At 39.5% G+C, this 20,628-nt stretch overlaps 1 protein-coding gene across 4 annotated transcripts in view; it reads right to left on the bottom strand.

Annotated features, from left to right (window-relative positions):
• Nucleotides 1–13,166: 13,166 nt before the first annotated feature.
• The window catches only part of fgf12a (fibroblast growth factor 12a), a 37,070-nt gene continuing 29,608 nt past the window's right edge, over nt 13,167–20,628 (bottom strand). For all 4 annotated transcript variants that reach the window (XM_058065666.2, XM_058065664.2, XM_058065665.2 and 1 more), the window contains 2 exons: nt 17,475–17,673; nt 13,167–15,796 (listed from right to left, as the gene is read on the bottom strand). In XM_058065666.2, coding sequence (XP_057921649.1) covers nt 15,681–15,796; nt 17,475–17,673 — 315 coding nt within the window. In that variant the 3' untranslated portion in view covers nt 13,167–15,680. The remainder of the gene's footprint in view (nt 15,797–17,474; nt 17,674–20,628) is intronic.

Here is a 20,628-nt window from a genome sequence, read left to right as displayed (position 1 = left end):
CGAACATGTCTTTCTCTTTTCTGTGCATTCTAAATATTGAAAAACTGCTAGCAAGAAGCAGATAATAATGCAATATAACTGGATTCACCTAATCTGCATATAAATCCCTCCATTAGAACACCTCTAAAAACTCTCCAACAACATTTCAGCATGCTGTGACCATGTAGTAACGGGCACATTGGAATACTTGCAATATTTTGCCCCATTTTGGTCATTTTAAGTATTACTGGAGATACAAGCACAACCAAAACAACAGTTATTTGACACAATTACATAAATAGCAAATTAGACGACATGAACACAAATCTTATGATGTTATGATGTTATCAAAGCATTGCTGATATTTTTTTACATTAAAATACACAAAATTCCAAGTTAAGACAAATCCGGCCACCCAGTGATCACCTGCTTTTACTTATTCAGCAAAATGAGTTCCTTTGATTGTTCAATTTTTATTTTTGTTCATTTAATTTTGGCATAATTAATCACAGAAAACTGCTATCTATACGTAGCTCTGTGTTTTCCTGCAAAGATGTGCTTTTGGGATTAACATTCATCATTTTCAATTAACCCTAAAACATGTTTCTATAAGCTGCAGTCATTGAACAAAATCGTCTCTTGAGAAAAGATTCCGACCAATGTCTATTACTTTCCCACAAAGACCGGCTTTATGGACCTTAGAATAAAACACACCTCAGCATTTAGTAAATGGAATATGATTTTAATGGCAGCTGTGCAAGCGGAAGGGGGCGATAATGCTAACGTATGTTAAAATTAATGAAATGCGTAGTGAGTCGATACATCTTACAGGGGTTGTTGTGTGCCATGAGTGTTCAATTACTGTATTGTGGTGCATTCAAGCTCCTACTATGCACTGTGCATGGTAGGAAATGTAACAATAGCTCCTATGTTTAAATAAAATATTCTCATTGGACACTACATTATGCACAAAAAGAATCTGCCTTTAAAAAGCTTATAATAATGTTCCTTTTCTAGCACAAGGGGAAATTCCAGGTTTACAGCAGCAAAAGTCTACCTGGAATTTCTGTGGTACTAATGGCCTATTTTAGGCATATCTTATATTACCTTGTCATGTCTCTACTCTAAATACAGTAGAGACAGATGAAAGAAGGCAAAGTGACATTCTAATACAAATACAATGATATTAGAAATGTATACATGAAATAACTGTGAATTGAATAGAAATTACATTTACCTTTGCTGAAATACTTTACTGACTTCATACACTACAAAAAAGTAACCTGCAAGTACAAGCCATAGCGGCAAGCAGTGGTGACGAAAATGGAGTTTGAGTTTGCAAAGAAAAATATGACGTCGTACTTGGTGTGAAAAGTCCTAATTACAAATGTATAAAGTTAAGTATACATGTATCGAGACATGGAACATTTTCTCAAAATACAAAGAAAACAACATATTTTCACTTAAAGGGGACCTATTATGCTCATTTTTTGGCCATTTTGTATTGAGTTGTGGACCCCTATAGAGCAGCTACACACAATAACTTGCATGGAAAGCTTTCTAGATCTTCCACAATCTGCACTTATTCAGCTGTATTTTTTTGGATTCTTTGGGTGGGACAGAGAGCTTATCTGGCTTACAGTCGTGCCCATATAAGGAAGTCCGCCCCTCTGTGACATCACAAAGGGGCCATTCCAAAGGGCTCACTTCCAAATGCGCAAATCTCATTATCTGAAACTTTGGCATCGTTTAGCACGAGAATACAACATTATAACTTCATTCGAAAAGTGGAAAAAGCACAATAGAAAGCATAATACAGAATTTGCTGCATCTCTTTGGTTGAAATACTGTAGTTTAAATAACAGATACCCGAAGACAATTATTTATTAGATGTAATGTAATTATTAGATGTAATAAAAGTCAATAAATGATGCACAACTTTGTCATCCTATGTGGCTGTGGAAATCCACCCATCCATTTTGTATGGCGCTTGTCCTCATTAGAGTCACAGGTATGCTGGAGCCTATCCCAGCTGTCTTCGGGCGAGAGGCGCGGTACACCCCGGACTGGTCGCCAGCCAATCACAGGGCACATATAAACAAACAACCTATGGACAATTTGGAGTCGCCAATTAACCTAACACGGAAATGATGTTGTCATTTATCTAACTTACTGTAAAAGCTTCCTGATTTGGTATTGGACCAACTTTGGAGTCATTCATGCCATCGCTTTACTGCTGCTTGCATCTTTTATCCATCTATCCAGCTGCCATCAAGTGGCTAAAAAACAGCAAAACACGTTGTAGGTATTTCATCACCGGATGTTTCTGCTCTATTCACTCAGAAAACTATCCAGAGAGCAATGCCCCCCTTAGGAGCTGTTATTCAAGCCTGCACATCCATATCTGTCACTGCAGGGATCAATATGTGACATCCCTCCCCTCTATACATTTTGTCCAAAAGGAAACAACACCACATCCAAAACACGACTGTTGTTTTGGCGCACACACACACACACACACACACACATATTCCATGTCATCCATTGCTGGTAGTCGAAAATAACACATCTTATGTAAGCGTGCACATAACACATAACAGTTTGAAGGGGAGCGCAAACCTCTTGTGTGAAAAAGCCCGGCATGGATTGTTTTAAGCAATTTTGACATTTTTCTTTGCCACATAACAGGAAACTGTAACGTTTGTCATGTACAGTGGTGTGAAAAAGTGTTTTCCTCCTTCCTGATTTCTTTTTTTTTTGCATGTTTGTCACACCAAAATAATTCAGATCATCAAACAAAATGAAATGTTAGTCAATGACAATACAAGTGATCACAAAGGTTTTTAAATAAAGCACGTTATGATTCATTCATTCATTTTCTACCGCTTATCCACACGAGGGTCGCGGGCATGCTGGAGCCTATCCCTGAGTCTTAAAGAAAAAGCGCGTGAATAATAAGAAATATTTGGAAAAAATAGTCATACCGTTCAGAATAAACTCACAATGTTATAACGATAAGGATTACAGTCGGAATGTTACACAAATACTGTCCCATTAGTCCAAGAAATAAGTCAGGATACTTAAAGAAAACTTATGAGAGAAAAAAGGTTAATTCATTCACCCTTACGTGGACATGCTGGAGCCTATCCCAGCTGTCTTCAAGTGAGAGGCAGGCTACACCCTGGACTGGTCGCCAGCCAATCACAGGGCACATATAGACAAACAACCATTCACACTCACACTCATACCTATGGACAATTTGGAGTGGCCAATTAACCTAGCATGTTTTTGGAATGTGGGAGGAAACCGGAGTACCCGGAGAAAACCCACAACGCACAGGGAGAAAATGCAAACAGAGATGCCCGAGCAGGAAATCTAACCCGGGTCTCCTAGCTGTGTGGCATGGGCGCTAATCACTCACCACCATGCAGCAGAAAAAATCCAAACCTACATGACCCTGTGTGAAAAAGTGATTGCTCAATAGGATTTAGGATCAGGACTTTGACTAGGCCACTCCTAAGATCTTTGTCCTGCTGCAGAAACCAAGTTTCAGCTTGAGGTCATGAACATATGGCCGGACATTCTCCTTTAGAATTTTTTGTTAGACAGCAGAATACATGGTCCCATTTATCACAGCAAGTCTGACCACCATCACACTACCACCACCATATTTTACTGTTGGTATTACTGGTGTATCAAAATGTAATGGGTGCCGCTCATACACCAATGTGGCCTATACACCGTAATTTATGGTATGTTTGGGTTAGCAGACTCAGACTTGTCAAGAAATGTGGTGGCCGTTAAGTGTCAAAAAGCATTTTGTGAAAGCTCACTATCTAAAACGTGAATTTATTTGTGGTATTTTGACACTGTAAAGTTGGGCGTCATAAGCCCCAAGTGATGAATCTCCTACTTTCTAACAGTCCTGAATGCAGCATAAAACTCCCCCTTGACATGAGCGAGAAGTGACATTCCAGCAGATGGACGTCACCTTGAATTAAAGACGTCCGACAGCACCGAACATGGCCGAGTGCAGATGGTTATTAGCTCCAACGTGTGTGCTACACTTTGTGGCCTTCATAACAGGATTATTCCACTCACGGCATTGCACTTCCTAAATGTTGCGATAGCTCCACATTGTTAATTGTGTTAGCATGGCTATTTGTTGAAAGGTTGATGCGTCTCAAGGGTGTCTTGATTCACAAGGACAGTTTGCTCCATAACTTCCATGAATTCCCTGCACGCTTATAGTGCAAGATATTATGTTGGGGGGAAAAAAGCCAAAGTCAAGGAATTATTGGGTTTGTTGCTCCGGGCGACCTATCATTTATTTTTAATACACTGTGGTGAGTACTGATAGAAATGCTTACTTCGCTTTTGTGATGAAGTTCGATCTAAGCAGGACACAGCTCCCAGAAAAATAAGATACTTATTTCTTTTCTCTGATGATGGTCATTGTCAATATCCATCATATATATGTCATACGTATATTCTTTTGTACTGTATACTGCATAATATGTATTTTTATTATTATCTATCTGTTATTTTATTAACATCAAATGCAGTGAAGGCTGCACGGCGATCGAGTGGTTAGCGCGCAGACCTCACAGCGAGAAGAGCTGAGTTCAATTCCACCCTCTGCCATCTCTGAGTGGAGTTTGCATGTTCTCCCCGTGCATGCGTGGGTTTTCTCCGGGTACTCCGGTTTCCTCCCATATTCCAAAAACATGCTAGGTTAATTAGCGACTCCAAATTGTCCATAGGTATGAATGTGAGTGTGAATGGTTGTTTGTCTATATGTGCCCTGTGATTGGCTGGCCACCAGTCCAGGGTGTACCCCGCCTCTCGCCTGAAGAAAGCTGGGATAGGCTCCAGCACCCCCGCTTGTGAGGATAAGCGGTAGAAAATGAATGAATGAATGAATCCTGTGAATAGGTCAGATGGTAGAAAGGTACAAAAATGGCAATTGTACACAAAACATGAAATGAATTATCAATAAATTTGAGGATGAGGATAATTATTATTAATAATTATCAGTACCACTATTACTATTATAAATGTATTTTATTGGGTGTGTATAAGTACAGTCAATTATTTGTCTAATTTTCCTCAGTCTTGGATTAGTTAAGTTTTTAAATTATAATTTTGACTGTTGCGAAAAAAATCTAATAATGCATAAATTATAGATGAAAGAATAAAATAATACTTCATGATATCCTGTCGATAATCACTGAAATAAAGATGATACATACAGTGAAGAAAATAAGTATTTGAACACCCTGCTATTTTGCTATTTCTCCCACTTAGAAATCATGGAGGGGTCTGAAATTTTCATCGTAGGTGCATGTCCACTGTGAGAGAGATAAACTAAAAAGAAAAATCCAGAAATCACAATGCATGATTTTTTAACAATTTATTTGTGTGATACAGCTGCAAATAAGTATTTGAACACCTGAGAAAATGAATGTTAATATTTGGTACAGTAGCCTTTGTTTGCTATTACAGAGGTCAAACGTTTCCTGTAGTTTTTCACCAGGTTTGCACACACTGCAGGAGGGATCTTGGCCCACTCCTCCACACAGATCTTCTCTAGATCAGTCAGGTTTCTGGGCTGTCGCTGAGAAACACGGAGTTTGAGCTCCCTCCAAAGATTTTCGATTGGGTTCAGGTCTGGAGACTGGCTGGGCCATGCTAGAACCTTGATATGCTTCTTACGGAGCCACTCCTTGGTTTTCCTGGCTGTGTGCTTCGGGTCGTTGTCGTGTTGGAAGACCCAGCCACGACCCATCTTCAATGCTCTGACAGAGGGAAGGAGGTTGTTCCCCAAAATCTCACAATACACGGCCCCAGTCATCCTCTCTTTAATGCAGTGCACTCGTCCTGTCCCATGTGCAGAAAAACACCCCCAAAGCATGATGCTACCACCCCCATGCTTCACAGTAGGGATGGTGTTCTTCGGATTGTACTCTTCATTCTTCTTCCTCCAAACACGCTTATTGGAATTATGACCAAAAAGTTCTATTTTGGTCTCATCTGACCATAAAACTTTCTCCCATGACTCCTCTGTATCATCCAAATGGTCATATGCAAACTTAAGACGGGCCTTGACATGTGCTGGTTTAAGCAGGGGAACCTTTCGTGCCATGCATGATTTCACATCATGACGTCTTAGTGTATTACCTACAGTAACCTTGGAAACGGTGGTCCCAGCTCTTTTCAGGTCATTGACCAAGTCCTGTCGTGTAGTTCTGGGCTGATTCCTCACCTTTCTTAGAATCATTGAGACCCCACGAGGTGATATCTTGCATGGGGCTCCACTCCGATTGAGATTGACCGTCATGTTTAGCTTCTTCCATTTTCTAATGATAGCTCCAACAGTGGACCTTTTTTCACCAAGCTGCTTGGTAATTGCTCCGTAGCCCTTTCCAGCCTTGTGGAGGTGTACAATTTTGTCTCTGGTGTCTTTGGACAGCTCTTTGGTCTTCGCCATGTTACAAGTTAAAGTCTTACTGATTGTATGGGGTGGACAGGTGTCTTTATGCAGCTAACGACCTCAAACAGGTGCATCTGATTCAGGATGATACATGGAGTGCAGGTGGACTTCTAATGGGCAGACTAACAGGTCTTTCAGGGTCAGAATTCTAGATGATACACAGGTGTTCAAATACTTATTTGCAGCTGTATCACACAAATAAATTGTTAAAAAATCATGCATTGTGATTTCTGGATTTTTCTTTTTAGTTTATCTCTCTCACAGTGGACATGCACCTACGATGAAAATTTCAGACCCCTCCATGATTTCTAAGTGGGAGAAATAGCAAAATAGCAGGGTGTTCAAATACTTATTTTCTTCACTGTACATGTATTCGTGCAGTATCGCTGATGAGATGATACAGTTGCATTGCCAATAGTGACAAGTCGGTGTTCGTTTCCACAGCCGTAAACCTGTTCAGTTAAGCAGAGCAGAAATCTCATTAGACAGGTCACTAGAAAGTCACCTAGGTGGAACAAATGATCGCATGACCTTTGGACGTCCCGTGGTGCGTGTGTCTTCTCATGTGTGTCCGTCTTTATGACATCATTATTTCCTCATGTATTGCTTGTATTTTAAATACACAACTTGCTTTTACAACACCTGACATGGTTCGTCTTCAATGAGGATGGCCTTATAAGGACATATTATGGCTTTAAAACATCATCACAGTGATGGTCTTTATGCAAATAACCTCCACCCTCTTGGGTCAGCTTAAAAACACACACTGACGCACGACAGCACAAATTGTCCAGCAACAATGGCGAACACGCTTTGTATTTTTGTACTTGTATGCGTTGTATTGTCTTGTGTGGCCAGGACGTCTGAGAGCTTGGAAGGAATAAAAGATCTGCAGCTACAACAAGACTTGGCATGGAGGAACCCATTACGAGCCAATCAGGTAAGAGCACACTTTGTATCCCAATATAAGCTCAATTTAACAGGATGTCTATTATTGTGATTGCATCTGATGCGGGCAGACTAAAGTGTCTCCTCATTCAAATACATCCCAAAATGCAGCAGGCTGAATGCCCATATATGGACGTCCTGCCTACACAGTGTCGGCTTACATAAAAAAAAATGATGCTTTATCTTGATGTGAAGCTGTTTCATTTCCTTTTCATCTAAATCAGACAAACTGTCAGAGTCACCTGTCAGATTTTTGTCACTCTAATATCCTCAAACGTGCTCATGTGTGAAATTGCAGATCAGATGTGACAAACTTTAGCATTTCAGTACTTGCTTGGAATGCTTTGTACAGCTTAGAAGGACTGCAGCTAGTCTGGAGGTTGCACAATATTATTATATTAGTATAATAATATTTTTAGAAGAATTATTATTATCATCATTATTGTTATTAGTAGAACATGATTAAAACAATTAAGATAAATGTATGTTTTTAATATTTAATGAAAGAGGGGAGGAAAACAATTTATTGTGGACTATTTAAAAATCATAAACATAGAAATAAAGATTATATTTTAATACAATCATTGAATATTAATAGGGGTCAGTATGTATTTACTGTTAATTGATTATTTCACTTAAAATTGTGACCTTTTTTACATTGTTTATTATTATTATTATCATCATCATCATTATTGTTGCTATTATTTATCAATAAAACATACTGATTATCGGACTACTGTCACAATAGGAATTAAAGTATTAAATTCCTCACAGTGGGATGAATTATCGTGTTGCCTTTTAAATATTGTATACAGCTTTGTAGACAGTGAATAGCCTAGCAAGTAAGCCAGTCTTATTAATAATATATGGAATGCTTTTAATGAACATAACATTTTCCAAATTCCAATTAATAACCATGATCTTTTAATATAATTTAAACAGGATTTGACAAAGAAAGAAAAGTTGATGCAGTTGCTGAACAAATTATTCAAATCTGACAATGAAATAGTTCCTGAGTCACCTGATGATGTTGAGGAGGAGGAGGAGGAGGAAGAGGAGGAGGAGGAGAGGCGTGGACTGCAGAAAAGAGGAAGACCTCGGCTTCACAGACCAGGATGCAGAGTCTTCTTCTGGAAATCCTGGATGAACTGCTGACTAAGCATCTAATAAACATGCTGAACACGTTCATCTGCTCATTTGATCAAGTTTGCCAATCCATAAAACCTCAGTTATGACAAGTCTCAAAATCCTTCATTTAAAGCAACTGTCAGGAACATTTGGAGTATTTGGAAATATTTGGTATATCACTAATATTGTCTGAGGAATGTCATTTGGAGCTTGTACACTTAGAATTGCATTATTGCATTATTGCATTATTGCATTTTTTCATAAATTAATTAATGATCGCTGTTTGATGGTATACTATAGCCTAATATTAGTCCAAACATATTGAAATATAAGTGATATGTATTATTGTGGTCAAAACATTGACAAAACATTGATGAGACATTACCTGAACTGATCTTACCTTAACTTAACACTGCATGAAGTCAGCCATGGTATGTTCGACAAATGTGAAAAAATAGTTATCCTCGCATTTTTGTGTGGAAGTGGTATGTTTTTGACTTCTTAAGTTTAGAAGAAATGAATTAGCTCACAAGCTTGCTAGCTAGCAGCATGTATGGCTACAATTATTTCATGTCTACATGTCTAATAATTTAAAAAAAAATTACAAAGTCAAAAATGTTTTCTATATCTCCTAAAAATATTACTTTTTAACATTCAATCGTATAATGGGGAAATGTATTTATCGAGGTCAGGTCTGGAACCAATGAACCACTATAAACGAGGGACCACCATGTCCTAGCTGGTCCATTAGTATGATGACATTCTTTCTCTTCCAAGCCAAATAATACAAATGAAAACATTCAATGTTATAAATACTACACAAAGTCATATAATTTATAATGGAATAAACATTTCTGTTTAAACATAAACCTTTATTGTTCAATAATGCAGAAATAAAGTACAATAGATGTGCAAATATGCACTTATTTTTACCTAACGATGTATTCCTATTTATATAAAAAAATGTATAATGTTTTTGAAGAACACAGTGGATACAATCTGTTCAGGATGACTGGCAACCTCCGATTGTCCCCACAAGATAGACTGAAGAAATACATAGCTGCCACCAGATAATAATAATCATTACTATCGTAAATAACTAATATAGGACTTTTGAAGACACCCAAGACGATTGTATGGTTTTGTAACTGCACAGGTCATGTTTGAGTAACATTCTCAATTGTCATACAAGTGTAAAAATAAGCCAACCACTAAAATACTACTAAAATCCATTAAAGTTGAGGATGTGTGATTTCCCTCGATTTTCGTGATGCGAAACCAAAAATGGTTGACATAGTGGGTAGATTGCTACTTAGCTGATTGTTTTGCTTGTTTTATCAGCTTCTGAGGGAAGCCTGAGGTCCAAATCCACTAACACTAGTAGTAGCAAGAGTCAAAAATCAATGTGCAACAAACCACATCGAGTCATACCTCGTATTGAAGCATTTGATGACAGCTTTCTACACATGGTTTCATTTTGTCAATATATACTAATCGAATGAAAACTATTTTTTATCACTGGGAGTGTAGCGGTTGACATGGATGACTTACTATGTGTAGCTAGCGTGGGTTCCATCTAGTCAATGTGAGTGTGGATGGATGCGATGTGATGTGATTGACTGGTGATTAATATTGTTGCTATAACCTAATTGTACTGAGCAGCCAGGACGGTACCACAGAGGAAAAGACAGGAAGCAGAACTGGAGGTAGCAGAGATGAGGATTCTGAGGTTCTCATTGGGAGTGACCAGGATGGATAGGATCAGGAACAAGTACATCAGAGGGACATTGCATGTTAGAGGCCTTGGAGATAAAGTCAGAGAGGCCAGAATGAGATGGTTGGGACATGTCCAGAGGAGAGATAGTAGGAGGTAGGAGGCGTAGAAGAAGACCAAAAGAGGAGGTTTATGAATGTAGTGAAGGAGGACATGAGGGTAGTTGGTGTAAGAGAGTCAGATGCAGAAGACAGGGTTGGATGGAGGCAGTTGATTTGCTGTGGCGACCCCTGAAGGAGAAAGCCCAAAGAGAAAGAAGAAGAAGACTGAGCAGCCAGGACAGAGGTCGACCCATCCATTTTCTATACCACTCCTCACTAGGGTACAGGCAGGGTACACCCTGGACTGGTGGCCAGCCAATCACAGGGCACATATGGACAAACAACCATTCACACTCACATTCATACCTATGGACAATTTGGAGTCGCCAATTAACCTAGCATGTTTTTGGAATGTGGGAGGAAACCGGAGTACCTGGAAAAAACCCATGCACGCACAGGAAGAACATGCAAATTCCACACAGAAATGCCCGAGCGGAATTTTGAACCCAGATCTTCCTGATCTCCTGACTGTGTGGCCTACATGCTAACCACAGGACAGAGGTCATTTCAGGGATATTCCATTTTTTAGAAAGCATCTAGCACTTTGTTGGCAGAATGTTAACACATTCTATTGTACAAATGAGCCACAGCATTATGCTAAACATTAAATACTGTTGTGGAGCATGCAGAGCTGCACACAAATACATGTGTGGAGGTGGGTTTGGGTGGGCGGATGTTTGAGTGGGTGGCCAGTCCCCTTGTTAAGAATGTGTGAGTGTTTGCTTGCAGCATGCCTTTGAGTGTGCCAATGTGCAAACAGCAGGAGCCAGGAGTCAGCTATTCGTATTATATTGTGTAAAAAGGAAAATAAATGAAATGAAAATAAAGTACAGTATGCACTCACAGGGTGCATCAACTCACGTGCAGCTGCCCTACATCTGGAAGTAAACAAACGAGAACATATCCCAGTATTCACACCAACTAAATACAGCTCTAAAGCACAGCAGCGCACATCAAAGCAGCCCTAGTTAGCTTTAATTGAGAAGAGGCCAATTATTTTTAATGAATAGAATGAAAAGAAACAGGAGGAGGTCCCAAGTGTGTAGGACAAACTGAGAAGTCAGAGAAAAGACAAAGACTGCATCATCATCACCGTCATTGTGATGACAGTGACAACATTATACACTCTGGAGGCCTTGACAGTTTTATGTGTGTCGTATTTCACTAGCTACTTGTTGCCTAAGCCGTGCACGCGTTTTATTTATTTGCTGAGCTTGAATGCCAAACAAGTTCCTCCAGAAAGTGCTGACAATGAAAGGAAGGAGCATCATTTTTACAACAACAAAGTCACTTATTGTTATTGTGTCCACGCATACACTGTAGGTGTCCCTGCCCAGACTCCCAAGGGGGGGGTCTCACCTTGACACATCCCTGCACTTCAAGTCAAATGCAGGGAAAAGCTGTGATTATTATATAAAAATATATTGTATACACTAAGAGACACAACAAGAGAACTACTGTCCTCTTTGTCCCTTGCGTGTGCTGCAGCCATTGTGCAGAAGAGAAGACACGGCACGTCCTGAAAGTCAGTGGTGCCTTCACCCCCCCCCCCTTCATTCTCTTGCAGCCTGGAAGGTCTGTTTCCATGACAACAGGAGAATTAAGGGCGAAGGAGCGCGGTCCCAAAATGACACAATGTATTTAAGGGGATAGCAAGACTGTAAATCACTCCGTGGTGGTGGTGGTGGGGGGGGGGGGGGGGGGAATTGATAGAGGCAAAAAAAAAAAGGATTGGATTTTTGGAAATGCGAGCCTCCTTAAAAGCTGGAGATTGATGGATGCAGTTTGTCAGCAGGCAGACTGACAATAAGACACACAACACAACAACTGCCAGTCATCATTTGGAACAAATCAATCACAGGTTGCTTTTTTTTTGGTAACATCACTTTTATTCTTAAACAATCACTAACTTCATTCAGGATTTTTTTGTTTGTTTGTTTGTTTTTAACCAATGCATATTTTTTTGTCATCTCACAATTCATAGTGCATATATGGGCGTGTTCCGATGCAGCGAAATCTGCAAACATAAAAAATAACAAATGAAATATCACGTACAATAAAAGCCTCTCTTCACCCGTTCATCTTTCAACAAAATTCTTTTTTTTTCACCTGATAAATCCTCATTCTGCTGTCAACTGTTGACAAAGAGTACATCCAATTACATGCATCACTTTAACTTTGCACCAATATAAACCTCTGTATAAAAGATATTTATGTATATATATATATATATATATATTTACTGTATATGTATATTTATATATACAGTTTACTGTTTGTTGGAATTAACTTACCAAGTACCAACAAGAACCTTCTTCGGCTCACATCTCTGCAAATGTGCTATTGGTTTTCTGACAAGAATTTAGTAGGGAACTGTACGGAAAAGTACAGACCAATGTTCATATGAGAAAGGCAGACAGTTGAGAAAAGTCATAAAAGGAATAAAGTTGTACTTTGAAACGAAAAAACGGGGAAAAGTCATCATGTTGCAGAAGTGGTGCTATTACAAGATTAATGTTGTAAAAATATGACTTTATTATCATCACATCACAGGAAAAAAAGTTGTGATGTTTAAAGAATAGTCACAACAACGAAGTCTCGTAATGGTATTTGTTGCGTGAGTCAAATTGTAACGGTACCAGAATACATCAAATCAAAGAAAATGACAGGTTTAAAGTCGTAATGTAACAAGAAAAAAGTCAAAAATGAATGGAATGTTCAAACATGAAAATCGGGTACGAAGTTGCACTGTGATGTGATACATTACAACAAGATTTTAACAATAATCCCAAAGAAATATTGGCAAAATAAATTATGAGAATATGATCATAAGTCATAATGTGACACAAATAAAACTGATATTACAATATTACAATTGAAATGTTACACAAATGAGGTCCAGAAACAAAAGTTACAAGAAGAAACCCTTAATGTTGTCAGAATAAAGTCGTGTTACGCAACCTGAGTCTTAAAGAAAAAGGGCATGAATAATAAGAAAAAAGTAGAAAAAATAGTCATACCGTTATCAGAATAAACTCACGATGTTATAACGATAAGGATTACAGTCGGAATGTTACACAAATATTGTCCCATTAGTTCAAGAAATAAGTCAGGATACTTAAAGAAAACTCAGGAGAGAAAAAAGGCTCATTCATTCCCCCTTTACGACTGCAGCCTATCCGAGCTGTCTTCAGGTGAGAGGCAAGCTACACCCTGGACTGGTTGCCAGCCAATCACAGGGCACATATAGACAAACAACCATTCACACTCACATTCATACCTATGGACAATTTGGAGTCTCCAATTAACCTAGCATGTTTTTGGAATGTGGGAGGAAACCGGAGTACCCGGCAAAAAACCGCACATGCATGGGGAGAACATGCAAACTCCACACAGAGATGCCGGGGGGGGGGGGGGGGGGGGGGGACTCGAGTCTCCTAGCTGTGTGGCATAACCACTCCACCACCGTGCAGCCTCCATAAATACATAATAGGAATAGAACACACAATCAGAGTTATGACAACATTCATTCATTTTCTACTGCTTATCTAACGGAATTGAACTCCAGTGTCCTAGCTGTGAGTCCTAACCTTTCATCTGCAGCCTCCATAAATACTACATAATGGGAATAGAACATACAATCAGTTATGAGAACAGTCAAAAGAAAAAGTCGTAAAGTTACTGTTATGTCATATCACTATGAGAATTATGTCATAAGTTACAAAAAGATCGTCATAACACCAAATTTATATTGTGATATCATAAGATTAAATCATAATTTTACATTAAAAAACATCTACATTTTAACAAATCAAAGTCTGAATTTGTAATTATTCTTGTAACAAATTTATTTCAAATGTCGCATTTTTTCCATATCAGTGTGTCCCTAACATAATGACTTGAATATTTGTGTATAAAAAGCCTACTAAATTCTTGAGAGACAGGCTCTGACTGCACAACAACATCAACCTCCTTTTCTGTCACAATCATGCAGTGTTCATGCTTGACTACTGACTAGTGTGACTAGTCGTACTGGAGCTGTACACCACCTAATAAAGCCATTGAGTCCGTGAGGACATCGTTGTGCAATGGCTACCGGACACGCAGACAGCCAGTGTTTACATCTGGCGCTTTAATGGATGGAATACACTTCCTGAGTTAGACGACCTAATTGGAGGATTGGGAATCGGCAATGTAGCGGACACCGCATTATAGCACAAAGCAGCCAGTTCACTCTCTGCAAAGACACGTTCACACCCCCCCGCCGCCGCCCACAGTTCATTGGCCACAACGCCACAAAAGCATCTGCCTCCATTGGGACGGGAAAGGCTCTCAGGCACCACCAGTGTTTTCACAATAAAATCACAGTTTTCTTATGGAATCAAGGTGGATTCTGTGATTCAATATGTGGAGTTCATTGAAAATAGCTCATAGCGTTGATGCTGGTCATTCCCTTTTGGAAGGAGAATACGCTTTCCTGGACATTGAACATACCATTGAATATTTCATCCGGTATTCTCTACAGTACAGACACCTACAGACAGCTTTTAAACTTGCTTTTAAACTTGCTAGCCATAGAACCTAAAGACTAGACTGGGTTCTATTATATTGCTTCTGATGCCGGCCTCATACAGTACACACCTGAGTAAATGACATCCCACCTTAAGCACTCGAGCGTCGATCACCGCCAACTACATTCCCCTCACACCAGAGCAGGTAGTGTGATTTAAAATTCAATGATGAGGAAACCTAAGAATGAAAAAGTCATGACGCTCACGGTTAGCTTAACAGCACATTGGTATGTTGATGGAATCGTTATTACCTGCAAACATAACAACAGAGAGCATTTGTAATGCACATGTGAAACATGAACACGTATTAAAGCTTCGTTTTCACAGCATCGAATGTAAATGACGGGTATTTGTGTGAAGAGAGACCTCTGTTTCCTTGTGTCACAGCTTTTTCTCTTTTTTGCATAAAATACTGGTCAAGTCCTGATTGAAAATGTTTATATCGATATATTTTTTTTCCTCTGGTTTCATATTAATTTCCTCTAAAAGTTTTCACAGGCAAGAGTTCAGTGTTTGTTTTGTCTCGAGTGGACGGTAGTAGCTCCTTGGTCGTCACGTGCCTCCTCTATTTCTGAGCGGAAGCGATGGTACACACTTTTGAGGGGGCAGGAAGTTTTGCCTAAGGCCGGTCTCTTTGAGGTGCTGTTCAGGCCACGCCCCTCCGTGGAAGCCCCTCCCTTCCGCTGCTATGTAGAGTCCTGGTTGACTGCTTTACCTCCGTTCATGGTGGGCGTCCCTGAGCTCTTCCTGGAGCGGTGCTTGTCCTCAATCTCATGCAGCGACGGCTCACGGTACATACAAACTGGCAGGAGAGGACACAAGGACACGGGAAGGAGATGATGATGATGAATTGATGTGAAAATTAGCAGGAAATGAGAAGAAGATGTGAGCATGAGAAGGATATCATGAGGACAACATGTGGAAATGAGAGTAAGGAGACAGGGGGAAGTTGGATCCATGAGGAAAATATGAGATGAGCAAAATCGTGGAACACGAGGAGGACAAGATGAAGAGAAAAAGATTAGATGAGAATGAGGAGGAGATGAACAAATGAGAAGAAGATTGTAAATGACAATAAGACAATGATGAAATGGCAAGGAGGCGAATGTGAGAACATGAGGAAAAGGTCAGACAAAAAATGAAAAGTAGATGAGGGCATGAGGTGGAGATGAAGAAATGAGGAGCAGGGAGTGAGGGCACAGAAGGACATGAGCAAGGATATGGCGAGACGAGAAGGGCCGAGAAGATTATAAGATTATAAATGTTAAATGTTGAGAAAATGAAAAATGAGAAAATAAGAAAAAATAGAAGTCGCAATGGAGAGGAGGTGAGGAAAAGATGAAGCAATGATGAAATGATAATGACATGATGAGAAGATAAACATTGAAGAAGGACAGTGTGACGAAATGAGAAGACAAAACACGAGGAGAAGGTGAGATGAGAAGGGCAGAGATAAGATTATGAGACACAAAGACATTGAGGAAGTGGGAGAGGAGAAAATGGCAAGGAGGTCAACATGAGAAATGTGGATGGTTCCAAAAGAACATGAAATAAAAAAGGATGGCATGAGGAGTAGATGACAAAATGAGGAAGAGGGAATGAGGGGACAGAAGACATGAGCACATGAGGGGATGACGAGATGATATCATAATAAAATGAGATGAGAACATGAGAAGAAGAAGATGAGGGCATGACGATAAGATGGGGGAGCGATTAACAGAGGAGAAGATGAGGACATGAGAAGGATGAGGACATTGAGAGAGAAAAAATCGAAGTGGTGATGATGAGGAAATTTGAAAAATATGAGGGTGTGAGGAAATGATAATGCCATGATGGGAAGTTGAGAAGAAGATGAACAAATGATACGATGAAGGCATGAGAAGAGCCGAGAATATGAGATAAATAAAAAATATGAGGAAATAAGAAAAATGAGAAGCAAATGTGGAGAAAAGAAGACGTGTATAAAACACAAGGTCACTGGTTAGGTTACCATACCATATTTGCAGCATGAGAAAGTAAAATGTAGTATATTGATGAATATAACACTTTATCAATCCATCTTTATGGCAAACACGGAATCAAGTCAGTAGTTTCATTCTTTCTTGGATATATTTTTTTTATTATTTCATATCTCTGTTTCCACACAATTGACTGAATAAATTCAGCTTGCAGCAATATAATAAAAAGCTGCAGTGGATGGACAATCAATGGCAATAAATGTACAGCAATTTAGTTTGATATTTTATTTCTTTTTAGACAGAGAAACTATTTGGTCTGCTCAACACCACAGAGAACAATAGAACCTGACTGAGACACAGTCTATTGCTCCCTGAGCTTGTATAATTTAGAAGCCAGTAAAAGGGAACAGAAGCATGAATTTGGATGTGCTTGATTTACCGAGGAGCCACTAAAAATCAAACACAGTGCACAGCGCTCTGGTTTCTTTTTGAATTTCTCCTCATAGAAAATAACGGTGTTACCTTCAATGGGTCTTGGTACAAAGTGTGACGAGGGCTTGGTCTTTTTGACCCGGTTGCCTTTCATGACTTGTCCCTCCTTGGTGAGGCCGAGGAACCAGGCCCGGCCCGACTCCTGCTGTCGGTACACAGTGGATGAGTAGATCACGTAGTAGTTCTCGAAAACCGACTCCTTGAACTTGCACTCGGGTGTGAACATTTCCTGTGAGAGTGTAGCACATATACGTATACGTTAATATGCGATGAAAAATCAATGCCTTCGCACATGAGCCAAACTAATTAGAATGCAAGTCAATATGAAAAAGGCGTCCATAGGAAGATAATTTAATAATTTGAAGTGAGTGGGGCGGGGATTGTTTGCTCAAAATTGGCTCCCACAACTTGCATGTGAACATTGCCAAGGTCAGTAAACACAACACGCAAACACACATGTCCTTGGGAATTCCAATAGAATGATGGTCTTATTAGAATAATGGGAAACAATGGAAGATTTGTATCTCCACACTTCATTATCAAAGCGGCACGTCAAGGAGAAAGTCAATGAGACACGCAGGAGGTGGAGAGCGGCAAGAGGAAAGATGGAAAGGATGTGATAGCTGCTGTGTTGTCACTGCGCTACATTACTGTCGTGACGGCAAATAATGAGCTATGTTATGGTTGGAGGTGTCTCGCTGTTCGTTTGTATTGTATTCATTCCATCTGTGTACACCTTCATGGATTCTGGTTTTAGGTCCACTTCTACTCATGCTGCTCTTCTTCTGGCATAGGAGTCCCACTCCACAGCACATGCATCCACCGTCTAGTACTTTTGGGTCCAACTGCATAGTTTGAGTAATGTGATCAGCTTTAATGATGTCTTGGCCAAGATTCAGTGTCGAAGAATTCCCCTTTCACCTTTTCCCGGGAGCTCCTGCCCCATCCTATACTCCATCACTACAGCTTTTCCCACGTCCTCACAATACCTCTTATTCACTGTTCACACTGTCTCGACATCACCACCTGAACTTCATGTGGCTAAAGTATTCCCTTTAAAGCAGTATTTCTGCAGTGCATATAAAAAGTGGTACCAAATATCACATTATTAAATTACTACAAAAGGTCAGTTATAACTTGTATCATTTAAAAAGATTAACAAGGGAAAATGTAAAAAAAAAAGGTTGTTGCATAAGAGTGGTGTTGTGGTTAATTGGTTCCAGACTAAATATTCATAAATGGTTTCCACATACTGTAGAAAACCTGTTTATGACTTAAACCCCTGTAGACATGAAATAACATCCCTTTCGTCACCTTCACACTCCTATTATTCTTTGTTTACAACTCTTAGGGCTGAGGCTACAGGATCACTGACGAGATCAAAAAAGGGACGGCCGCTGCTTCAGGCATTGCATGCTGCTGAGCTAACTAGTTAGCCTCCAATTTATTTATTGTATACTTAACAAAAAGGTTTCAAATACAGTGGGGGAATTGAGCAAAGTAAGAAGCCAAAAACATTCCGCTTCCACACGGAATGGGACCTAGTGACCAGAATACTACACATGACTTGTCTTTCAATATTTCTGATTTATGATAATAATAGACTATAGTCAACCACAAAACATCCATCCATCCATCCATCTTCTATACTGCTTATCCTCACTGGGGGGTGGGTATGCTGGAGCCTATCCAAGCTGACTTCACACAAGAGGCGGGGTACACCCTGGACTGGTCACCAGCCAATCACAGGGCACATATAGACAAACAACCATTCACACTCACATTCATACCTATGGACAATTTGGAGTCACCGGAGAAAACCCACACATGCAAACTCCACACATCGAACCCAGGTCTCTTAGCTGTGTGGCCTGCATGCTAACCGCTCGTCCACCATGCAGCCTAATTACCAAAGAGTATAGCATGCATATGATAGATAGATGTGAATAAATCCTCTTTAAAATGTGCCCTTTATGTCTTCTCTTCCCTCATCTGAACCAGACAGTTTGAAGATGAGGTGTGTTTCTGCATAATGTAAAATGGATGCGTAATGCCGCCTTGTGTCATTTTTAAAGCAGTTTGTGTATCTGTGTGTGTGTGTCTGTGTGTGTGTATTGCATACACAATATCTCCTGCAGGTTTCTGTGCCCTTTTAAAGTTGTCCAATTCCGCTTCCCGCTGGAGGTGACCATTTATGTTTTTAACGTGTGTGTGTGTGTGTGTGTGTGTGTGTGTGCAAGAGAGAGAAAGAAATAGAAAGGCATTCTCTGAGTATTTTCACCTGCTACAATTACAATTTATTAATTAACTACGCACAATGAATCAGTACAGTCGTCCCTCGCAGCTCAAGTTTTACTCCATCGTGGTTTGTCAAAATATATTAATTAATGAGTTATTGCTGTTTTTGGTTAACTACAGTCTCTTATTAGTCCAAAGATATGCATAAGTAATGACACTGTATGTATTCTTGGCTTAAATTAAGCATTTCTAAGCATAAACATGGATAAATTAACAAAAATATAAATGAAAGGCTCATTGTATCTAGACGCAAAGATGGCATATCTAGTAGACTACGCTGGTCACTAGGTGTCAGTAAATTGATGAGACAATAGCTACACTGTGCAGAAATAAATGCGTAAGTCCATCTTATTTAGAATAAATCTTGTTTTCTGTTATTATGTTTGCTATTTTGGGTAACAAAGAAGGTGTTAATTTGTGCCTAGAGGACTACTACAAAAATTTTAAATTTACAAATATGGAAGCCTACTTTGGGGGAATTTACTTATCACTGTCATTTCTGGAACCAATTAAACGCAATAAACGAGGGATTGAGGTATATGTTTTCAGTAAAATGTTTTCCCTCTACAACAGTAACACAATTTAACCAGTCTTTAATTAAAGGTTCATTAAGGATCCTTACTGGTGCTTTGGGCCACTTGAGGGCAATACAACAAACGGTGAATACAACACACACATATTGCCTTCAATTTAATGCAACACAAATACCACCATAGCTCCAACGTGGCTATGAGATCTTGAGCGGTTCATTGCTTTGTTTATCTGTGCATTTGTCTCATTGGTGTTGTAAAGTATTGGTAATTAAAAAGTCATCTAAATAGAACATGGATGTGGATCTACAGTACGCTCACACAGCATTTCAAATCTTAGCAACAGCTTTCCGCCT

The sequence above is a fragment of the Doryrhamphus excisus genome, linkage group LG6 (genome assembly GCF_037039965.1).
Source record: "Doryrhamphus excisus strain RoL-2023G ecotype Guam linkage group LG6, RoL_Dexc_Guam_v1.1, whole genome shotgun sequence".
Lineage (NCBI taxonomy): Eukaryota > Metazoa > Chordata > Actinopteri > Syngnathiformes > Syngnathidae > Doryrhamphus > Doryrhamphus excisus.
Note: the sequence above shows the minus strand (reverse complement) of the source record. Positions and strands in the feature narration are given on the sequence as shown.